Source organism: Protopterus annectens, chromosome 12.part0 (assembly GCF_019279795.1).
Source record: "Protopterus annectens isolate FY-2018-M chromosome 12.part0, PAN1.0, whole genome shotgun sequence".
Classification (NCBI taxonomy): domain Eukaryota; kingdom Metazoa; phylum Chordata; order Ceratodontiformes; family Protopteridae; genus Protopterus; species Protopterus annectens.
The window spans coordinates 1,216,900,010-1,216,925,009 of record NC_056746.1 but is presented as its reverse complement, the minus strand read 5'-3'; the positions used below and the strand labels follow the sequence as shown (position 1 = coordinate 1,216,925,009).

General features: G+C 37.7%; 1 protein-coding gene across 1 annotated transcript in view; it reads right to left on the bottom strand.

Moving 5' to 3' along the window:
• Positions 1 to 25,000, bottom strand: part of LOC122816270 (bactericidal permeability-increasing protein-like) — a 707,989-nt gene that overhangs the window by 364,772 nt on the left and 318,217 nt on the right. The window contains exons 2-3 of the mRNA XM_044089007.1: positions 9,421 to 9,545; positions 8,488 to 8,599 (exon numbers count right to left, since the gene is read on the bottom strand). Coding sequence (XP_043944942.1) covers positions 8,488 to 8,599; positions 9,421 to 9,538 — 230 coding nt within the window. The 5' untranslated portion in view covers positions 9,539 to 9,545. The remainder of the gene's footprint in view (positions 1 to 8,487; positions 8,600 to 9,420; positions 9,546 to 25,000) is intronic.

Below are 25,000 nucleotides of genomic sequence, written 5' to 3'. Positions count from 1 at the left end.
GTGTACAGGGTTAAATTCCTGACTATGTCCCAGATGACTGAGGTTTATCTAACTTCTTGGGTGTTTGAGATATTGGCAGGGAAAGATCGAAATGCCCACCCCATGGAGGAGGATCGACAGTTTGTATATCTTGTGTTCTCTCCCTGGCAGTGGCTGAGGTTGGATAGGGTAGTATTGTCCTTAAGTGGAATAGGTAGAGGACACTGAATTAGTCAACATGATTGGGGGATGATATGCCAGCATGTCCTCATTGCCTCTGCATGCAGAGACATTTACAAGTGCATGAGGTGGGGGAGGGGAAGCTAGTACACTGTCTAGCAGCAGCATGGCATGACACTACACTGGAGTCCTCGAGCTACTCACTGGCCACATATATGGGCTAAGTAGAACCCAGTGGATACTAAGGCTGGTCCAGAAGACTCAGAGAACAAGAACAGGAGCTGGTGGCAGCTTATAGTCAACTTCAGAAAGTAAAAAAAACGTTTAACTGTCCTGTTCACTTTATAGCTTTTTTTCACTGCCCACTCACTTTACTATCAGTTCAGTCCTGATATCTAACACCTCTATAGCTTGTATGCTTATCAGTCACCACATCAATTGCACTACCTCAAGTCTCATCACTCTTGACAGTTCTTCTCATTAGCCCATCACATTTTATCCAAGTTCCACTCCTCAAGACATACCATTTTTTCCCTTCCTTATTTTTATACCCTGAGCAATCTTTGTCTTCTTTTTACCACAGGTTATCACATTAACCAAGGTACCAATCCTTTCACAAGAAAACCCCACCATATCTGAAAGAAAAGAATTACCATAGCTCCATGACTTCCATCGCAGTAGATACCATGCCATCAGTATAGCCATCACCTTCTCTTGAGTCATACCAATTGAAATGACTGGGAACCCATGTTATTACTTGATAACTTCCTTGACAAGCTGCAGAGATATATCTACTGCCAGCTTACTGAATGGAAATATCCAACCCTTAAAAAGAGCATTTCTTCTTCATAGAGGGCATTTTCCTTCTACAAAATGATCTGCACAGTGCCACATATAAATAATATAAAAAATGGAATACCTCCACCTCAATTTGGCCAAAATATTAACCAACCAATGAAGACAAAAACAGATGTGAGTCCAGCAAGAATTTTTTAATATTAAGTGCTTTCATTGTATAATGTCATGACTTCACCATAAAAGTACTACTGTCACAAAACATATAATATCAAAGCAAACACAAAAATAAGCCATGGCTAGCCAATCAAGCAATTATTTTACAGGCCCTTATCAGTTCATCGAAAAATCTATTCAGCGAATGGCATTTTCAGTGTAATTACATTGAACATGCTGTTCGTTGAACTGTTCATACTGAGATCGTGGTACAGTGAGGATAAGGAAATTTGCCTTTTCCTCACTGTATTATGATCTTGGAGTTGATATATATAATTACGGGGGGTATGGGGGACACAGACTCCCACATTAGGGGAATTTGATGAATGAGATTTTTAATGAAATGCCGTTCATTGAAGTGACGGTTCAATGTATTGATATAGACCCTTATTTTACACGTTAACACTTATCTTGTAAAATGCAATTAATAGATATATAATCATTTAATCCAAGGGCTTTGTTCTTTTGTAAAAGTATTTGCCAGTAATGTTCTCTTCTGAGAGCATAATTCTTCTGGTCACCACTCTGCTCAGAAACATTCACTTTTTCTGGAGTAAACAAAGTGAACTTATTGAAATCAGGACAGTGAATGCTGTACCTAGCTAATGTAGTCTTCATGTCCTTCTTATGAATTGCATATATATGTTGCTGTATCCTGTTTCTTAATTTAGCAATAGTTTTTTCAATGTAAAATGATTGACAGGAAGTACATGTAGCTCTGTATATCACTCCAGAAGTGTCACGGTTATATTGACCTTTTTACATAAAACCTTTTTATCTAAAATCATAACATAATTACTTATATGTATGAATCTACACAGTTTACATTTCCCACAATGAAACATACCCCTTTAGGATGTCAGGCCTTGGATTTATACTTTTCAAACCAAGTTTTAATATTTTTATCATTTGGGTAATAAAAATCAGGGGTATTACCCAAATTTTCTGCATAGCCTTGATAGTGGTCAAAAATCACCCGATGTTTTAAAATAATCCAATATGCAGATGACTCCACTATCATCTGCATATCAGATACATTAACTCAGCTACAACACATAAAACAACAAGCTTTCTCTTCCATAGAAACATGACTCTCCAATGCTGAAATTCCATCTGAACCAAAAAAAAAAACAAAGCTCTTTTTCTTCACCCACAAACCCCATAGCACCAACAAAACAAACATAAAGATCATTTCAGATAATAATACTCAAACTGAATTGGTTCAGCATACCAAGCTACTAAGTCCCACAACTGATGATATTCTCAAATTTGACCTACATGTACAAAACAGTATTAAAAAATAAACACCAAAATGTTTGCATGCTGTACAGGAATAAAACTTCCTCACAGCAGCTACCAAAATTACCCTGACCAAAACCTACCTTTGCCCTCACTGTTATATGCGGCCCCAATTCTAACTAACTTACAGACCTTCCTAAGGAAAAAAAAAAAAGAAAACACTAGAAAGCTATAACAATATTGCCAAATTTGCCATAAATGCAGCCCCTCTAACTCATCACTGTAAAGACCTGCATTCCTTAAGATGGCTTGAACGGCTCCTCCTCCTCCAATGCATACAACTTACTAAGGCAAATGTCTCCTCACAACTTATAAACTGAACAAAACCCCAGGCCTAAGCCTTTACTCCTGCTCTGTGGCAAAACTATGGAACTCTCTTCCTTTAACTATCAAAAGTACTACTAACCTGCACTCCTTCAAAACTTCTATAACAGAAGACTTCAACAAAGGTTGGATTTGCTCCTATATGACCCCAGGCTGAGTCACTCTTATACATTTTACTACCTCTACTCTCTCTCTCTCTATCCCCACTACTAACTTACCTTATCCTCTTTTCCTCTACACATATTCCCCTGAGGTTACACTCATACCTTTTCCACATCTATTCCTACTATTCCCTCTATCACACCCTACCCTTCACTACACAGACTATCCTATGCCTTCACCAATATAATCTGTTACCATATTTCATGACGTCTAGAAAATTAATAATCGTTATAATAATCATCGACTATGTAAATAATGCTGCATCTTCCTATTATCAGGCTTTCTATATTGTTTATGCTTGAACACTAGGACTTTATTATGTCTGTTGAGTTTTTATTCTGACAAACTAATGTGTATTTTTTCACATTTTGTGCTTGAATGTTATGACTTAATTATGTGTGTTAAGTTCTCATTCTGACAAACCAATGTGCTGTTTTCATATCTGTGCCTGAATGTTATGACTTTATTATGTCTGTCTAGTTTTTCATTCTGTTAACCATGTGTATATGGAACTTTTCTCTCTGGGTCTTCCCTGAAAATGGGTACCTCATGACTCATTTGGACTTTCCTGGTAAACAAATGCCAAATAAAATGAATAAATAAATACAATAAATAATGTCCCCAATTTCTCTACTATCATAAGGTAAAGAGAGACACATGGCTTTATACAAAAAACTCATCATTCTTATCAAAGCCTTTTGAATTATTTATTACTATACCTTTGTAAATGATCAGGAAAAAAAGTCACTTATCTTGATATAAATTTTATTTACAACACTATCAATATGTTCAATCAGATATCTCATATCTAAACTTTAATTTTTTGTCAAAATTGGAATCTACAAATACAAGCCTGGATAATCTAACAAATTGTCCCTTGACTATATTCTTTTTCATCCAATAAGGATGGTTACTATGAAAATTAAGGTAAGTATTACTAACCATCGGTTTTCTATATATTGTAGATTCCCAACTTAATAAATTAAAATTCTTCAAGACAGTAAAATCAAAAAAAAAAATCGATGGTATACTTAGTATAATTATATGTAAACTGTAAAACAATCACTGTTACAGTTATCACAAATATGTTGTGCCTTGTGAATTTTCTGTATCACAACAATCATGGTCACACAACTCTGTTTTTCTTGTGCTAATGGCCCTATTCAGGTAGCACAACATAGTTTTTGACATTTCTTAATTGATAATGATTTAGATTTTAACTGATGGGCTTAGCTCTGACTATTTTTTTTTTAATGTTTGAGAATTAATTTTTCAAACCATCTTTAGATGTTGCCATGAGTGCTGCATCTCCACCAATCTTATTTTATGTTTTTGGAAGAAGTATTTTATTTTTTTAAACAGGACTTGTTTAAATATCTCCAGTTGGATGATTTTGTTTATATCATGGGACGGCAATTTGGAACAACATAAAACTTTTTTTTGGCTTTCTAAACAGTAGTACCAATTTCTTATGGCTCACACATAATTATTCTGAACATACCATACATTTTTTTGGATGTAACTATCTTGAAGAATTTTAATTTATTATGTTGGGAATCCTCAATATATAGGACAATGACATTTAGTAATTCTTATCTTGATTTTCATAGCCACCAGCCTTATTGAATAAAGAGGAATATAAAGAAGGGACGATTTGAAGGGCTATCCAGACTTGTATCAGTGGATTCCAATCTTGACAAAGAAGTAAAGATTATAAAACATTTTTATGGCTAGATTATATCTAATTGAACTTATTGATAGTGTTGTGAACTAAATTTATATAAAAAGAAATGACTATTTTTCTCCGATCATTTGCAAAGTTATAGTAATAAATAAGTGAAAATGTTTGGGAAGAATTATAAGTGTGGTTTTATAAAGCAATGTGCTTCTTTTTATCTAACGATAATGGGAAAATTAAGGACACTATTTTAAAACACTGGGGAAGTTTTGATCACTGTGAATGTTATACAGAAATACTGTGTAGTCCCCTTCATTCTTATTACAAATAGCTAAACATATTAAACATTGGTTTGAAAGGGGTAGATCCAAGGGCTGCAACCCTAAAGTGGGCATGCATCATTGTGAGAAGTGTAAATAGTGTAGATTCATTAATATAAGTTATTGTGTAATAGTTTTAGATAAAACTTTTTTTGCAAAAGGTCACTGTAATTGCATCACTTCTGCTGTAGCAAATTGCACTACATACACTTCCTGCCAATCATTTTTACATTGGGAAAACTACTAATAAACTAAGAAACAGGACATAGCATTGTATTTATGCAATTCATAACAATGATATGAAGACTGCATTAGCCAGGCACAGCATTCACTGACCTGACTGAAATCAATTCACTTTTTTATTTTAGAGAAAGTGAATGTTTCTGACTGAGGTATTGACTGGAAGAATTACATTCTCAAAAATAACTTTATCAGCAATTACTTCTACAAGTGGACAAAATCCTGGATTAAATGATTATATATATCAATTAATTGCATTTTACAAGATAAGCTTAATTGTGTAAAATAATTATTTGTTTGGCTAGTCATGTCACATTTTTGTGTTTGATTTGATATTTAAATGTTTTATGACTATAGTGTATTTATTCTGATGAAGTCTAAATGTTGAATGATGAAAATATAAATATTAAACGTTTTTTGCTGGACTATTTTTATCTTTCTTTAGTTTTACTAGTGCCACATATAAATAAAGCATATATTATCCTTTTCTTTCCCTCTGTGGAATTTGTATGCTACTTAGCTTCCTCAGAGCAAAATGTATTAGGCTGCACAAAATTTCACAATACTTTCTTTGTCTCTTATATCATCTTTTTGGGAATTTTAGGATTTTTGGCCCATGAAAAGCCAACATAGAAAGGTATTTGTAGCAGTTCCTTATTTCTCTTCCATTGGGTTTATTAACTTACTGAATTTCTAAGATATCACAGTTTTGTTATGGTGTATTGTCACAGAGCAGATGAGATTAAAATACCAATAACCCCAATACTACCGACAGACAGGGCTAATGAATGAAAAGGAATCTCTGCAGCTAACACAATACTAGATTAAAGAAATGTAGGCCTTATGATAGGTTCATAGGTGTGTACTAGGCTAATGGCCCTGGAGCCTTTACAAGCCTAGCCCATAGAATTACCCTGGCATCATGCAACCTGATCTTATTTCCCATTGCCTCTTTTGAGTAAAGCCACTGGAGTGATTCTTGGGGTGAATTTTCTATTTCCCATCCACTCACCAGTGAAGTGCTCTTCTTGACATGTATGGGAAGTCTATTCCATAGCATGGGCAGTCTCTGATTCTTTTACAACTGAAGAAGAAAGAAAGGGCATATTACTTTATGTTTAAAATATGGTAAAGAATGCAAACTAAAAACTGTTAAGGGAAAAAAAATGACACACTGTTCAGAGCTTCTGGAAATAAGCAGTGATTCAGAACTGTCATTTTAAGGGAGTAACAGAACAACCTGAAAGGGAGGGATGGTCAACATAATGTGATCATCTGCACATTTAGCATGTACTGGAGGAAGAAAAAGGTTATCTAATTAAATCATGACAATGTAACTACCTTCCCCTATCATGTCATTTGGAGTACAAAAATAACATAACAGAAATAATAATAATGTAGTGCATGGAGCATGCTGATTGCGCTCTGATATTATGAAAAAGACAAACCAGTTAAGTGCCACAATGTCATGTGTCCCAACCTTAACAAATGTTAAGCACTTCCTTTGAAAGTTGTTAAGATCAGGTCCCGTGGTAAGCAGTAAAATCTGCCTGTACCAACCAGTAAATTACAGTAGCGGAATAAACATTGTTTCCATCTGCTGTCCTTTCCTGTAATGAACTTAGAAACTTGCTAGAATAATAGGATTTGTGTTTGCATGTATTTTCCAAAGGATACAAACACTGAAAGTCTGATGCATGTTGTGATAATCCCTCCTCTAGGCTGGTAATCAAGAAACCTCAATCCTTACCACTGACACTGGTGGGGAACATTCACTTAGAATAAAAATAGATACACACAGTATTTTCAGAAGCAGCTCTCTGCACTAAGCACAGTTTCCCTTAAGAGCACACAGGGAGCACACTCCAGACCTAGGCTAGACTTCCTCTCCAGGCATAAAATAAGACTCCACCTTTCTCTCTGCAGAAATCAGTGCTCTATGCCCCTGTTCCAAGTATCTGACAGATGCACACATTCTCCACCCAGACTATAAGATAGATTCACTGCCACCACCCAGCTACTTTGAGGCTCTTAACAAGGTACCCAATTACTGTTAGTAAAATTAATACCTCTATAAATGGTAGTGTTAACCAGTTGACAAGACTTTCAGGAGCATGATGCCATATGCCACCAAGTAAATGCAAGTAGTCTCAAGAGTTAAAATAGTATCTAAAAAAACAGCCACAATGAAAGATTTAGATATATTTAATAATAAATATAAAAAAATGAGAATACTGAGTATCTATCTGCAATAAACACCAGAGTTTCAATTCACAGGAACTAAAACAACACAGATGGAAAGATTCAGACAGATACAGAAAAATAATACTTTTAGCTAATCTTACTAGATTTTCCTAACTGACTGAATAATTACTGTTTCCTAGTTATGTTACTTACTAAAGCAAGGCAAGATGAAGTGGGTGATTGTCAGTTCCAAAACAGAGTGCTGAGTGTCTCTGTCACATGATATACAGCCTTGCACTGCCTTTCTGACAGCATCCATTAAGCGTTTTATAGCTTTGAAAGCCAGCAAAACACTACAAATTTTTCCCGTAACCAGCAGTACATGGAGCAGATAAAGCTCCATGTACTACAAAGAACTGCAATCGTCTCACCGATCATAACACTGAATTATGTGTTCTCAACATGGATGCCAAGATTCACCTCTCAAGCTTCACTTTTGAGGTGATTTTCTTGGCCATCCATGTCTCAAACACATAATAAGTAGGTTATGATCAGTGAGCCAATCAGAATCCTCTATAATAATAATAATAATAATTGGTTGCATTGCTATAGGATCATTAATATTACATAGAATATCAATATAATGAGGTATATTTTCTTTCAGTTTCTGACAACAATAGACATGTATTTATATTGCACTGCACTAACCTAATACTTCCAACATACAGATGTTTTGAGCAGTTATTGAAAGTGTGTTATTTGCAGTCTGCTGCTCTAATGAATAGGTATATAACAATGCATTCTCGAAATTCACTACTTATGTAAATTTTGGCAACTATGAGTAATTAGTTGGTATATTACTCCAGTAGCATTTTATCTCTAGGATTATGATACTGGTTCTTCTTGAAATAAGCCTGTCTCCCATTTATCATACATTACTCAATCAATGGCCAAACAAAACAAATATATAAACATTAGTACTTTTTAAACATATTCACATGCTGACATGAATTAAAATCTGAGCTTTATAATATTCATGGGAAGTAAGCATTTCTAATTTATACAATTTATATGCTGTCTGCTTGTCACAAATACTGTTTCAATACTTACTTTTTTATGTTATAATCAACACGGATACCAGCTGCAGAAGTTGTTCCACTTAAGTCAGGAATATTCAGCTTTGTAACTTTCTCCTGTACCATTTGGACAAAAGCACTGGAAACTTACATAAAAAAGAAAAACATAATTATACATTAATAATGAAACATATTACAGACATTATACAGCTGTGCTCTTTAGTCAATACGTTTTACAAGCTGGTGCTGCTTCCCATGGATAGGGTTCTGTTTAAACAGTTCTGCAATGACTTATCTAAATGCCATGTTCCTTCTTGTTCATACTATACCTCCTGCCCTTCTTCTTCTTAGAATTTCTTCCATTAGTTTGATGCTATCGTAATTTTCACTTTCCAAAGGTCCACTGCTTATACTTTCTTTGTCAGTGTAGGAAACTTTTTTGATGGAGTGGGGATAATCATGTTGTTAAGAAAATACACGAGTTTAGGGCACCCATGTCAGGACATTAGCCTGTTGCTGGACATAGATTTTGTACATTGTTATCTTTCTTCTATTCTTACTAAACATCCCTCATTAATCCTCAGCAGCCTAGCCTCAATTAATCATGCAGCCAGTAATGTGCAATTCTGTTTTCTGCTTTCTGCAGACAATTTCAGCTGTCTCCAGCATCTTTTAATATTCAGAGAGATCCTTCTGAGTTTGAAGTGGTTAGGAACATAACATTTCACTAACTGGAGTCCACGATAGTTACAGACCTGGTATAACAGAAAAATCACTTTTTCAGCTACTGCTGTGCTTTTCGTAGTACCTTACTACTGCACTCATTCCAGAGTAGTTAAGTTGTATGTCATATAGTAAACATTTGCAAGGTGGCTTTGATCATAGCAACACCCTCTCATTCTTTGGATTCCCACCCTCTCTTTATTTGGATTCCCACATCACTGCAATAGAAAGAATGAGCACTTACCAGCATATAGGCCCTTTGATGTCAGCAGTCCTATCATGCCAGGATTGGTGCCAGACACCAGTGAGGTGAAACATAGCAGAATAAGTAGGGCTGGCTGCCTCATATTGCCTGGTAACATCTGAGACCTAAAAATAAGAATATGGCATTTCAGGGGTAATGGCATCACACACATGCAGTGGTGTTCAAAGACATGCACAGAATTGTAAGGTTAATATTGCCACATGAGATATATTGTGCTATTCTATTAAATACGACAAAGTCCACATTAATACTGAATGAAATCATAATTATGGACATGGGAATACTGGCTAAGGTGCCTTTTTTCTAAGGAAATTAAACATTACACAGTGTTTTTGTTGTAATTCTTTTTATGCCTTACCAGTTCTCTGTTATTAAAGCATTTCATACGGAAACAAGATACTTTTAGCATGAGTGAAATAATCTCAGTGTATGTCATGGACAGCTTGTTATGCAAAGTTTTCTGTGGCATTGAGAGTCGTGTTAGTAAGAAAAAGCAAGAATGATATCTAGTGTGATCAAGGGAACATGATAACTACAGTGTACAGCATAGAAATTACATTTTGCATAAATGTCACAGGTACGATCTGCCAGCCTAAACTATTGCACTTGACTTGTATGAACACATTAGTCAGAGGTGTAGCTAGTTCAAACAGCACCCTGAGCCAGTCCCTAAACTAGCATCCCACCCCTTTGCTCAAATAGACAAGTAAAAAAAAAAGGCAGCCTGCTTATGGCAGTCTGAAACACACACCCCCTCTCAGCTCTCAGGCACCCCCCCCCCTCCCTGCCACAGCTCTTCACTGGAAGAGCCAAAAACAGAGCTGGTCACGGAAGTCTGAAGCACATGCCCTCTCCCAAACACATGGCCCTTTTCTGTCATTGAAAGAGTGGAAAAGGAAAAAAAGAAGCATTCAGAAATGCTTTTATAGAAAGAAGACTGCAGGAAGAGCACTTCAGGATTCCACTCTCTAACGCCTTGTGCTCATTTCACATTCACCCCAGCCTTGCTATGCTACTGTCATTAGTGGTTTAGTTGTGAATGAGTTTTATTTATTTTTTTTTATACAGGGTAAACTACAAAATAAATACACCTCACTTTGTATGAAAACAAAGATTTACCTGATATATATGCAATTACTTTTTCATGCTAAAAATATTCAAATTCTATTTCTCCATAAACCGTGCTTGCATTCACAGTTTATCCAAGGCAGCATGCGGTGAATGACAGCATAAAATCCATTGTGTGCCCATGATATTTGGAACTTTCAGTACCTTTTTGTGATATGGGCAGAGCATCAAAACAGAGTTTGCAAGTAGTTTTCAGTTGATGTGCTGCCTAGGGAAAGGTAGAAAGTTTCTCAAATACCTTCCAACTATTTTCCCCATTTAGTCTGCCTTATTGTTTGCTGAAATCTGAACCTGCAAACATACTCCCTGAGCTCTTAGCTAACATCGTATCAGGTAAATAAGAAGTAAAAACGCAGGTAGACTTTGCTAAGTACTTAATACAGGTAGAGTGGCATAACACAAGCTATAGTGTACTTTGATTTAAAATTAAAATTACCTGGCAAAGCAGTGTACCATTTATTTTATTCATATACAAGAGAGACTATGTAATATACCTTGAATGTATAAAAACATATTAATTGAAATATTCTAAAAGAGCAAGGGTGCCTGAATCTCACAGGCTTTTCTCATTGTGAGTCAATCACCCTTGTCTATGCTTGACCTATTGCATTTCATTTATCTGCCGTCTGTTTAAACCACATATAAACATTCATCCATCACACATTTTCTACATATTTTCAGATAATATGCCTTATCCTTCATAGAGTGGTAAGGATGACAGAGCCTGCCAACAATGGGGAGGTCATACAGTTTACACACAGAAGATAACACAGCCAAACATTAAAACTAGAGAACCACTTGCTGTGAGGCAGCCATGCTATTCACTTTGGCACTGTGGCAACCTACATATTGCAATGCCCCTACAAATGTAATCATCAAGGGCAAAGATTTTAGACTCATGGTATTAAATTCTTTGCTTCTTTAGCTACCAGATTATCTTTCCTCTTTCAAAGGTTATCCTCCATCTTCTCTGAAGGAGTGTGAGATACACACACATGCACCTTTAAAATTAGGTGTGGCTGGAGAGCTATCGGGGGGGGGGGGGGCAGAGAGTGACTTTTTTAGCAAAAAAAAAAAAGAGAATTGTGATGAATTGTTTCATGCTATATAGAAAACTTAGAAGCTTGCTGGAATTACTTTGGGCTTTTCCTACTAAATTGTTACACGCAGAAATGCTTGTTGCATTACCTGCAGATAGTTACCAGAGCCATTGGTGACCTTAGCCCTAGGGACAGCTATCTCCTCGCATCTTTGTTGTAGTTTAACCTAGAGAGTGGTGGACTGTATTGGAAAGGATGGTACAACCCTGGGATGGCTGCTTCTGCTTAACAGACAAAAACGGTATGTCACCTGCTGATGATCAAAAGCGCGTTGAGCTATGTTTGAGTTTTTCTTTATTGCAGACTACTAAAAAGTAACTGTTTACATTGCCTGCGTATAAAGTTGCCCATCTCATGTTATTGAAATTAACAAGGAAAACTGTTCTCCTTTTGCTGCACTACAGTATCAGTAATCGATCTACCTGGCATGGGAATCAAATCCACAGCCTTCTGCACCAAAGGCAAGTGTTGCACCACTGACACTGCAAAATAAATACAAAGAAGATAGGGTGAAACTTTGCCTACTTGGACCCTTAAGATCTATATGTGTGGGGGATAAAATACTATTAGAACATAAATGAGATGATGGGTTAGCATACAACAACATACACCAATGAATAAACTCTTCAGGAAAACTCATCATGGACTATGCTTGTCATATAAATTCCTACATGATGGTGTCAAAAATCTTACACAAATCCAATAGCAATGCTGCTGTGGGTAGTCCTAACACTTGACAAATGAACTGAATATTTACCCAGAGCCAAAATGACTCTGGTCCTTTACCCTTAACAAAACTCAAATGATTCAAGTCATCCATATTAGGGACAACCTTTTCCAACCTATCTGTCCATAATTTGCCAAAGATCTTGAACTCTATTTAAACAGAGAAATTGGTCTGTAATTCATTGCCAATGTTGATTTTGGTTTAGATAGCAGAATAATGTTTGCCATGGTTGAATCAGGCAGAAAATACCCATGACTACTCATCCAGTTATGCAAATCTAGTAAAAGACCCCCCCCCCAATTGGTATTTGAATTTTTTGAACAAATGAGATGACAAACTGTCTAAACCTGGTGCCCTCCCATATAGTGAATTATCTATTGCCCTGTAGATCTCAGCCAAGGACAGTGGCTTTGTTAATACATTAAAGTGGGACTGCAATATAATACCAGATTTCATTGCTTGAAAAAAAATCTGTCAAAGCAGGTGCCATACAGGTCAATAACCCCCTGGAAGCTGATTGATACATCTCTGCCAAAACTGTATTAATTTTCCTCAGGCCTAAACATAGAACTCCATTAGAATTTCTCAGCACCAGAATTGAAAATTCCTGACTTCTTTTCTTTTACCTCCTAGCCAGAAAGCTTTGTGACATAAGCTCTGCGGCTCAGTGAAACAGCTTATACCATTTCCATTTATCCGTTATCTGTGATAGGCCGCCACCTTGTAGCTTGTGCTGAGCTCCTTAATTTCCCAAGTTGTTATCATCTTTTGTGATGTCACTCTTTTCCAGTAACCTCCAGGTTCTTAATTTTACCCTCCAAATCCTCTAACATTTTGTTTCTGATCTACCGTTTCTTCTTATTTAAAGCTATGTTACTCTTACAAGTTTCTTAAAAAATGTGCTGTCATTTCTTCCCTTGTACCTCTTGCATCCTTCCACAAAACTTAAAGGTAATTACCAAACCTACTTTTAAACTATTCCTCTTTAAGAAGTAATTGATTTAACTTCCACTGAAATTGGGCTGGTAAGCCATCCTCTTTAGAAAGAGTGAGCTTAAATAGAGGACAATCTGAGAGAGGTTCAAGTTCTACAGAAGTCTCCTTTACCCTCCAAAGGAAGAACAAAACAAGCCATAAAATGCAACTGAACAATCTAAACCTGAAGCCCGGGAACTGGACTGCGAAAATACTCTCTTAAAGAACAATTCACGTTTATTTAATCTATGTTAAGCTCTTTCGTCCCGAATCAGATAAAGTCCCTTTGCGGGATGAAGGTGCTTAACGTGGATTAGATAAACATGAATTTTTTAAAGAGAGTATTTTTGTGGTCCAGTTCCTGTGGTTTGGGTTACCCTCCATAAATTCATACTACTGCTGAAATTCATATCCAGTCGGCTTGTTTCTCCCCATCAACGATGAGGGTGTTTAACAAGTATAATCTCTCTTGTCTGGGTTCTGTGTCATCCATACAAGCTGAATCCTTCTAAAACAGAGCATAAAAAATGGAAAGACTTCAGACATCTAACTGAACTAGCTGCAATCCTGTCCATCTCATGGTCTGGTACCACATTAAAGTAAACTCAAATTAAAACAATGGCTATAGGTGAGCACTGCCTCTCTAAAGGCATTTCTAACCTGTATTGGGACAATAAAAATTAGCTGCAAAAAGTGGAGCAAACCCCACCTGTAACAACAGTACCAACAATCTACCTTGCTTATCTTGTATAGGTTGATGTATCTTAAAGATTTGTTCAACAGAATTGCCACCCCACCTTCTAATTTCACTTTACAACTTATATATTTAAACTTGGGCAATCTAGTAAAAAACATAGTGACAGATTTTTTAATGTTAATCTCTTTCAACAGAACTATTTTTTGGTGAATACATCTATGTAAACTTAAAAACCACTGTGGCTTTCATAAGAATTGAGATTCATCTTACGTTCCAGCTGAAGCATGTAATATCCAAAGAGAAAAAAAAATATATATATATCCTTGTTTTCCCGCCTTACTGAACTAGAATAGTCCAGTCTTCAGATTTTGCTGATCTCTGGGCTTTGTCATAGTTCCTGTGCTATCCATATCCTTATTTGGATAAGAGGAAGCTTCTTTGTTCACCAGTGGGAGTGGGGAGCACTGAGCAACCTATTTGTCCCTAGAGGAGTGGTTCCAGCCCAGCAACTTGTAGTTTATTGGCCATTTTGGGTCAATTCCTAGCTCTTTTCAACCCCCTGCTATAAAGGCAGCTTTATTTGTGCGAAGTTGCTCATAGAGCAGTATCGGGCAGCGCCGGTTAATGAAGTTTAACCTATTTCTGGCTCCGCAAAGTCTGCTCTTCAATTTTTCCCTTAGAACTGCTCTACTTGCAATCTAAACAGTCTATTCTCTATCTGAAAAGCCCAGCACTTGTTCCTAAAGCATTTTTATACAGGTAAAGCACTCTTAAACAAAAAGAAAGTACTTCATTCACCTAAATCCCTTTGAGTACCCATTTCCCTATAGGTCCTTTCTGACTCAGTTACACAGCAATTCTTTACACTATTCTAGCATGTCGAAGGGTCAGTTGCTGGCGTCCTCTCCTGTTCAGCTGGTGAATCTGGGAATCTTGAGGCAATGTTACAGTTGCCTCATGTACACAGACAACCCTCTCCTCCTCCCAACAAATACAAATATATGTGAGAGATGCAACTATATAGCCAAACTGGAGGCTGAGCTCTCTCAACTCAGTACTGGCAAAACCAGTCAGGAGGAGAAGGTAACCACGCACACCACAAACCCAGTCTCACATAGACCTATCACAACTGCAAACCAAACACATAAACACACAAAAACATACTCGGAGGCTCTGATTAAAAATCTACCAAAACAACAGAGGCCTCCAAAGCAGACACACAAGCGACCACTACCTCAAGACATAGCACATGCAGCACATAGTTCACAAAGTCAGTGTGCTAAACAGTCACAGCCCTTAAGGCCAAACAACATGCCAGATACACTTGTAATAGGTGACTCCATAGTCAGACACACTGACGTCCTGCTCACCAGACTGAACAAGGAAAAGGTTACAGTAAGCTGCCTGTTGGGCGCTAGAATCCGTCACATAACACAAGCACTCAGGTCACTCCAAAGCAAGTACAAATATGACTCAGTCATTGTCCATGCCGGTGTGAATGACCTGAGACGTACCTCCCTGGACTACATGAAGAGAGACATAGAGGAGCTCTCTGATTATGTAGCCCAGGCTGGTATGACCCTGACCCTGAGTAGCATCTTACCCTCACCAAGAATGATGCCACAGTACAAAGACAAAATGATCAGCTTTAACAATTGGCTTAATTACTGGTGTCATTCTAAGGGGATCCAATGTCTGTCTGCTTGGGATGACATGCTTGACAAGCCACGCTGCTTTGCAAGGGATGGCTTGCACCTGTCACTCCTGGGCTTCCGGATATTGGCCAAGGCTCTTGCCACCCCCATAGTGCCTTTTTTAGGCAAGGCTCAAAAGACAAACCCACCTCCTAGAAAACACAAGTGAAAAAAAAAATAAGGGTAATGCTGCTCAATGCCAGAAGTCTAAACCTCAAGATGCACGCTCTCGAAGCCCTCCTCAGTATGGAGAACATCGATGTCTGTGCAGTGACTGAAACCTGGTTTAAGGCTCCTGAGAGCACCCCAGCACTACCAGGTTTTACCTCATATCATGCTTTCCAGCCTCAAAACTTGGACCGAACCACAAATGGAGGGGGAGTATCCATATTCATCAAAGATACCCACACCTCCAGGTTAGTGGCAACGCACGAAGCATCGGAGACCATCTAGGTGCAACTAACCATAGGCAAAACTGCCCTACAGTTTGTAGCATGCTACAGACCACCCTCTCAAACTCAGGAACCCCACTCAGCCCTCCTGAAGACACTGGAGAGTATGAATGTCTTTCCAAATACCATCATATTGGGAGACTTCAACTACCCAAACATAGACTGGGAACATTACTCAAGCCCCAACACCCTAGCCCAAAGGTTCCTAGAATTCATAAACTCAAATGCAATAGAACAACTAGTCACCATTCCCACAAGAGGAGATAATATACTAGACCTGATCATCACAAACATGGGGACAAAATGCTCAACACCGGAAGTATACCCCTCATTGGTGAGATCAGACCATAAATTAATCTCACTGGAAATCCACATCCTGCCCCCACCCCCTGCACAAAAGACCACAGTGAAGAACTTCTCAAAAGCCAATTTCACACTTCTTAAGACTGAAGTGGTATCCTTCAAGGCCCCTGGGCCAGTGGAAACCACAACCCACACCGCTGAATCCTTTATAAATGCCTTCTACGGGCACCTTCAAGAATGCATGGATCATGCAATCCCTAATAAAACCAAGACCCATTCCCCCAAAGGCAGGCGCCCTGTCTGGTGGACCCCAGCCATTAACAAACTTTACAACAGGAGGAGGAAGCTACTACATGACAGAGCAAACTCCCTAAAAGGGAAGGCATCTCTGATCAGTACTAGCAAAAAACTACGATCACTCATAAAATCATCCAAGGCCAACTTTGAGAGAAAAATCACAAAAGACACAAAAGACAATCACAAGGCCTTCTTTAGCTATATTAGTAACCTGGGTGAAAGCTCCCAGATATGCTCAGAGTTAGTCCAAAATGACACAAAATACACTGAACCCACAGACATTGCCAACATTCTGGCAGACAGGTTCAGTGCAAATTTCTCTGCCCCCAAAAGGAGAAATATCTATCCCAGCAGAGTGTAGCCTCCCTAACATCTCAGATGCCCAGGTGAGAGCCGCCCTCTCCAAAGCTAAAAACACAGCATCAATGGGACCGGATGGTGTCCCGAGCTGTGTGCTACATGAACTCCAAGAGGAACTAAACCCGCACCTAAGGCTGCTGTTTAGTCTTAGCTTTACTACAGGATATGTACCCAAAGAGTGGCGTACAGCAACAGTGGTCCCACTCCACAAAGGCGGTGCTTCTACGGACCCTGGAAATTACCACCCCATAAGCTTGATGAGCCTGGTCTGCAAAGCTATGGAAAGGATCATTATGGAACTCATAAACAAAGACATTGGGGACCTACAGACATTGGATCCTACCCAATTTGGCTTGGTCAAGGGCAGATCCTGCCTTTTGAACTTGGTTGACTTTTTTGAAACAGTCACTAAGGCCATTGATGAGGGTAAGGCAGTTCACACAGCCTACCTTGACCTTGCAAAAGCCTTCGACACAATACCCCACTCGGGCATCATAGACAAACTCACCAGCTTAAATGTAAACCCATATGTCACAAGATGGGTTGCAAACTGGCTCAAGGACAGAACCCACAAGGTCAGAATTGCTGGAGCCATGTCAGACTCTAAGCCAGTCACAAGCAGTGTCCCACAGGGCTCAGTCCTGGGACTCCTCTTGTTTGGCATTTATTTTTCTGAGGTGCAAGCAAACATAGGAGGATTGTGGCTGACAAAGTTCACAGATGACTGCAAACTGGGCGCCATAATTGATACTCCAGCAGACACAAGCATCCTTCAGAGAGGCCTCATAGAAATGGATAATTGGTGCCAGAGCCATGGCCTTAAACTGAACGCCAAAAAATGTATAGTCATACCCTTTGGAAAAAAGAAGGTACCCACAAATTACCACATAGGTGGTAATCCATTAAGTACAGAAGAGGTAATCAGGGACCTAGGGACCCAAGTTGACAGTAACCTCTCATTTGACACTCACATTGCCAAAGTGGTTAGGAAGACCTTCTATATTGCCCACCTTATCATGAAGGGATTCACATCTAGATCAAGAGAGGTCATTGTGCCCCTGTACTCTTCTCTTATCAGGCCCATGATTGAGTACAATGCCCCATTTGGGATGTATCTTACCCGACACCTGCAGCAGTTGGAAAGACCCCAAAAGTTCCTCACCAAGAGGATAAAGGGTCTCAAACATATGTCATATGCTGCCCGGCTGAAGAAACTCCAGCTCTATTCAGTCGCATACCGCCTACTCAGAGGTGATCTATGCCTGACGTACAAGGCCATGTCCAATCCGGAATTAATGGACATGCTCCACCTCAGAAAATCCAAATCCATCAGAGCCGCAAGAGATTTGAACCTCAACATAGAAATAAATAGGACGTGCTGGAGGGATAGCTTCATAACCCAGAGGCTCCCTACACCCTGGAACAGAATCCCAGTCCATATTAGGCAGAACCCCTCACTAACTCTCTTCAAGAGAAATCTTGACGAGTGGATGGGAGATCGTAGGTTTACCCCGGGGGGTCATCTCTGTGTCACTACTAGACAGAGGCACAGTAATCTAAACCCTAAATGGGCGTAGTATTCTCATCCTAAGGGGTGGTGAAAGCCACACACACTCTGGCTAGGCTTATAAATGCCCTAGGGAAGATAGCCTAGTACGAACCTATGAACCATTCCAACCCTTAAGTAATATGGCCCATGTTACTCAGCTGCTAGGAACCCCAGATGAACAAATTCTGTTGTCTAAATAGCTAATCTAAACAAAAATTCAAACAATCTTTTTAGCCGCACTACACTAAAAAAAAACATAAATAAAATTATATAAATGGAAGAAAGAAATACTCAAGAAAGAAAGGAAAGCTAGTAACCAGGAGTAAACCACACAAGAGGCTAAAGTTTACAACAAAAAGATTTTTCTATTAAAAAAACTCCCCAGTATAACCAAAAGGTGGGTTTTGACTTTGAATCATAAGACTTTTAGTCACTGCTGCTGTATACAATGTTGTATTTGTTTATCAATCTATTTGACAAATAAGAAAAAAGGCAAAACAGTTGGAACAAAGTCAATGAATACTCAGCAAAGGGTGTAGCACCTATAGGAGTACAGTAAAGCTGTCCTCAAGGTTAGTCCTAAACTGAGACCTGGTCATAACACGAGCACACTCCCAGCAAGTAAGCCAGCAGTCATTATTCATCTATAAGGTGACAAATCCAGTGAAATGTCCAACAGTTACTGCTGCCCCTTCCAGGCCAAGAACACTCACCCCTTGACTGCACCTGAAAAAATATTTTGAGCTCTCTCTGCTTACTGCTTGCTGCTTCTTGCTGTGGGATGGATCTGAAGTGTTCTTAAGACACTCAGTCTTGCTGGCTGGATTCTGCTAAAATTCAAAGTCTAGTTATATTTGCATTCACAGTCTGTTGCATACAGAAACTTGCAGAATATACACTGATGAGGGAATATACTTTGCAGCATCAACTTTAGAGAGCAGTAACAAATAACTTTTTATAATAAACCAAATGGAAACACGTTACAGCTTAAAAGTACTGTTCCAACTTTACTTCTCATATAGTACAGATGATGTGAGAGATATAACATTTACCTTAGGACTTGTGTCCCTACCATACCTCTAACATAGCTGGATTTATACAGCTCTTTATATACACTTTTTATTCATGCATAAACATATTTTTGAGGAAACACATTGTTCTGTATTCTATTTTGGAGAATTGCTTATCCTGTAGAAACAATACTAAGCTTCCTTGTTTAACAATGTCTTGTAAGAGACCAGCTTTTCTGACAGTGTGGATATTCTGTAATAGTGTCCTGATGTCCATGTAGAAAAACATATTTTTGAGGAAACACATTGTTCTGTATTCTGTTTGGATCTGTGTATAGGAACATATGTTCTTGTACCAATGCTGATAAGCATATCCTGTTTTTTATGCAGAAAAACATATTTTTGAGAAAACACATTGTCAGAGATCAGCTTTTCTGACAGTGTGAACATCCTGTATTTTATTTGGATCTTTGTATAAAAAACATCTGTTCTTGTGTCATATCCTGTTTTTCCATGCAGAAAAACATATTTTTGAGAAAACACATTGTCACAGTGTCATAAACATATCCTGTTGTTTTAGGAAACATATTGTGTCCATCCTGTTATTTTAGGATATGCAGAATAACATGTCAGTGTTCTTTAAAAGCAGATTTTGCATTTTTGCTCTTGCATACATCCTGTTTCTGAGTCTGTAAGGGAAAAATGTCCATTCTTTAAAAGCAGATTTTGTATTTTTGCTCTTGCATACATCCTGTTTGAGTCTGTAAGGGAAAAATGTCCATTCAGCAGATTTCTTTTCCAAGCCATGGTCATTTAGTATGACTGCTGATCACATATTACTAAACTCTGTTTCTGCATTTAAGCAAGCCTTTTCTTTCAGCATATTTACAACATAATTAATTTCAGACTAATATTCATAAAATCTAACAATTCCCTCTGTTTTTAAACATACTCAAAACATTTTATATAGAAAACACAAGAAACAAACCTTTAGTTTGATACAACAAATCAAAATGCAATTTTACATAGTTAATACAATTATATTAAAGTATTACTACCAAAACTGAATGTATTTAACAACTTTTTCTTTTGCAGACCATTCTGTGAAAATATTTTTTATCAGTTATGAGCTGTGTCTGCTTTTAATGTTATTATTTTTTTTTTTAACATGATCAATTTATTCTTTTGCAATCACAGAATTTAATTTATGACTAAGAACTGTTCCATTAACTCTTTGCAGCTGTTAAATTAACTATGAGACAATAACTATGTGCTACTGCAAGCATTTATACACTACTGAAAACACACAATTTCAATGTCATTTTAACCATAACATTGTGGTCATGTCTTTGAACTGCCCATTAACATCTTGGTAAAATACTGAACTGGGCTTAGATAATAAATATTTGAAAGCAATTATTTTACTGGGGTAAAACCAGTGATATTACAACTTGACAAATTACTTTTGAACTTATTACGATGTATCCTGTACAGTATGTATTTACACAGACTGTTTGCTATTTATGCATTTCAATTTACTAGGTATACTGGACCCACTTTTTTAAATATGTTTTTTTCACACATATTCATTACTAGACATTAATTTCATTTGTACTGAATTTTTCTGCATTTGTACACACAAAGACTATCATTTGTACTGAAATTTTCTACATTTGTACATACAAAGACTGTAAAGTACATTTAGTCTAATCTTACACATTTAATAACATTAATATTAAGCAAAATCTTGGAAAATGTTTGTCTCTTTAGAAATATCTAGTGGAATTGATACCATATCCATATGTCCTATTTTAAACTACATACTTAATTATTAAAAATATGCTTTTTATACCAACATTGTTTTGCCAAAAACATATTAAAAATAGTGACCATTCTTACTATTAGAAACATTTATGCATTTTGCATATCTTTATTCTCTCTTGTATAGCTTTAATAAAGCAATTTTAAATCATCTCTTGTTTTTTAAACCATCTCTTGTATAGCTTTACAATTTAACAGGTTGTAAGTACAGCTATTAACAACTTGTAAAATATCTTATCCTGTCAGGTTTAATCCAGTTTACCAGTATTTCTAATACACTAATACCTGTTTTTCCCCATATAAAAGAGTATTGTCAAGAAGGAATGAGATATTTTTTTCCTGTAGCTTTATTTTAGACCCTCATTATTTATTTTTTCTGTAGCTTTATTTCAGACCCTTGTTGTTTATTTTTTCTGTAGCTTTTGTGCAGTACTGCTTATACAGTCAGTGTAAAACTGAGAAAGTGCCCCTCCCCCTTATACAGTCAGTGTAAAACTGAGAAAGTGCCCCTCCCCCTGTAGTACTTCAGCACTGTTTTCCTGCCCTATGCTGTAAGAATAGAATGTATGTCAGCCTAACACTATGGTTATACATTTATTTTATTAAATTATGAACTTTTGTCTGATTTGATAATTTTTTATAAAGCTTTTGCTGTTTACTACCACTAGTAGGCATTTACACCCTCCTGCACAATTGATTTGAACTGTATATATACTATAGCCCATTTGCTGGCTGTACGTGATACAACTGAGGGTTTTTTTTGTCCTTTTAACATTTACTTGCAAACAGATTATCAGTGACATATATGCACAATTGTGACATTTTATTACAATTACCAAATAGTGTTGCATGTAAACATTTTAACAAGTATGTTTTAATATCAATGATGCTTTAGAAAAACTCAAGCTACTTGCCTGGCAATCAGTCTTGTTGTTTATCTTATCTTTCCAGCATTTCCTGTAACTATTCATTCAGTCTAGAAAGGTCTGAGTTTACATTTCATACTCTGTAAACTATAGTTAATTATTTTGGCATTTTTCCTTTAATGTGATTGTGATTTGCATAACTATGCATTTATACTACATTACAATTAGCTTACATGGATTTCAGTATTTTTTATTTATTTATTTAACTTTCCTGCCATTAATTTTACAAAAACTGTTTGAATAATACCATCTGTGATTTTCTTTTTAAAATTCAGAACTTTAACTGTTTGGTGTTACTATATAATTATAAACAAATTGTAAAAAACAAAATAGATATTAGTTTAACCAACACATTTATATTTATATTATTTATATTTGCTGTTGTCTGCCTGTTATTCTTGTGTATTGTAACAGATGTACTCTATATGAAAAGAACATACATGCATGTCTGTCTTGTATCTGTATATCTTTATACAAGCATGTCAGTCTTGTGACTTTAAATTTTTACTCATCTATTTTTATTTAATTTTATATACTAGAACAGTTTTGTTTACCTTTTGACTATGCTAATGAATGGCATTCATATGCTTTACTTTACTGTAGTACTGATAGATGTCTTGCTTTAACTGAATGAAAGTAAAACATTTAAGAATGATTTGTCCAGACATCAGATCCTACCATCCTACCATGTATGTTTAACCATTTTCAAAACATAAACATATTATAAAATATATTTCTTTTGCACAGATTAGCTGTGTATGTAGGAAGTTCCCAGTCTCTGTCAGTTCAGCTAATTTATTTTCTTTATCCTGCAACTGCTGTTGAATTTCCTGAAATGTTGCATGGTTCATAGGTTCATAGGTTCATACTAGGCTATCTGCCCAAGGGCATTTACAAGCCTAGCCCATAGTTATGTGGCTTTCGCCACCCCTTTAGTTTGAAGAAAACTATGCCTATTATTTTGCTGTGCCTCTGTCAAGCAGTGACACTGAAGTAATCCCTGGGGTATATCTGCGATCTCCCATCCATTGGTCAAGATTCCTCTTGAACAAGGCCAGTGAGGTGCTCTGCCTCACATGTACTGGGATTTTGTTCCACAGCATAGGGAGTCTCTGGGTGATGAATCTGTCCCTCCAGCACGTTCTATTAATAACCGTGTCAAGGTTTAAGTCTCCCACTCTTGTGGTTCTGAGGGATCTAGATTTTTTGAGGTGAAGCATATTCATCAAATCTGGGTTTGACATGGCCTTGTATGTCAGGCACAGGTCACCTCTGAACAAGCGGTATGCGACTGAATAGAGCTGAAGTTCTTTCAGTCGGGCAGCATAAGACATATTTTTGAGACCCTTTATCCTTTTGGTGAGGAACTTTTGGGACCTTTCCAGCTGCTGCAGGTGTCGGGTCAGATACATTCCGAATGGGGCATTGTACTCAATCATAGGTCTAATGAGTGATGAGTACAGGGGGACGATGACCTCCCTTGATCTAGATGTGAATCCTTTCATGATCAGGTGGGCAATGTAGAAGGTCTTCCTAACTACTTTAGCAATGTGAGTGTCAAACGAAAGGTTACTGTCAACCTGGGTCCCCAGATCCCTGATAACTTCTTCTGTGCTCAGTGGATTACCACCTATATGGTAGCTAGGGGTAACCTTGTTTTTCCTGAAGGGTATGACTATGCATTTCTTGGCGTTTAACTTTAGGCCATGGCTCTGGCACCAGTTATCCATTTCTGTGAGGCCCTTCTGAAGGATATCTGTGTCAGATGTGTTTTCGACTATGGCGCCCAGTTTGCAGTCATCTGCAAACTTTGTCAGCCATAACCCTCCTGTGTTTGCTTGTACTTCAGAAAAGTAGATGCCGAACAAGAGTGGACCCAGGACTGAGCTTTGTGGGACACCACTTGTGACCGGCTTTGAGTCTGACATGGCGCCAGCAACTCTGACCCTGTGGGTTCTGTCACTTAGCCAGTTTGCAACCCATCTTGTGATGTATGGGTTTACATTCAAGCTGATGAGTTTTTTGATGATACCTGAGTGGGGTATTGTGTCGAAGGCCTTTGCCAGGTTGATGTAGGCTGTATGGACTGCCTTACCCTCATCTATGGCCTTGGTGACTGTTTCGAAAAAGTCAACCAAGTTTAAAAGGCATGATCTGCCTTTGACAAAGCCAAACTGGGTTGGATCCAAAGTCTGCAAGTTCCCTATGTCTTTATTTATGAGTTCCATTATGATCCTTTCCATGGCTTTGCAGATAAGGCTTGTCAAGCTAATGGGACGGTAATTTCCAGGGTCGGTGGAGGCACCGCCCTTGTGAAGTGGGACCACAGTCACCATGCGCCACTACTTGGGTACGTATCCTGAGGTGAGGCTAAGATTAAACAGCTGTCCTAACTGCGGGTTTAATTCCTCATTGAGTTTGTGGAGTACACAGCCGGGGACACCATCTGGTCCCATGGATGCTGTGTTTTTTGCCTTGGAGAGAGCAGTTCTCACCTGGGCGTTAGAGATGTTTGGTGGG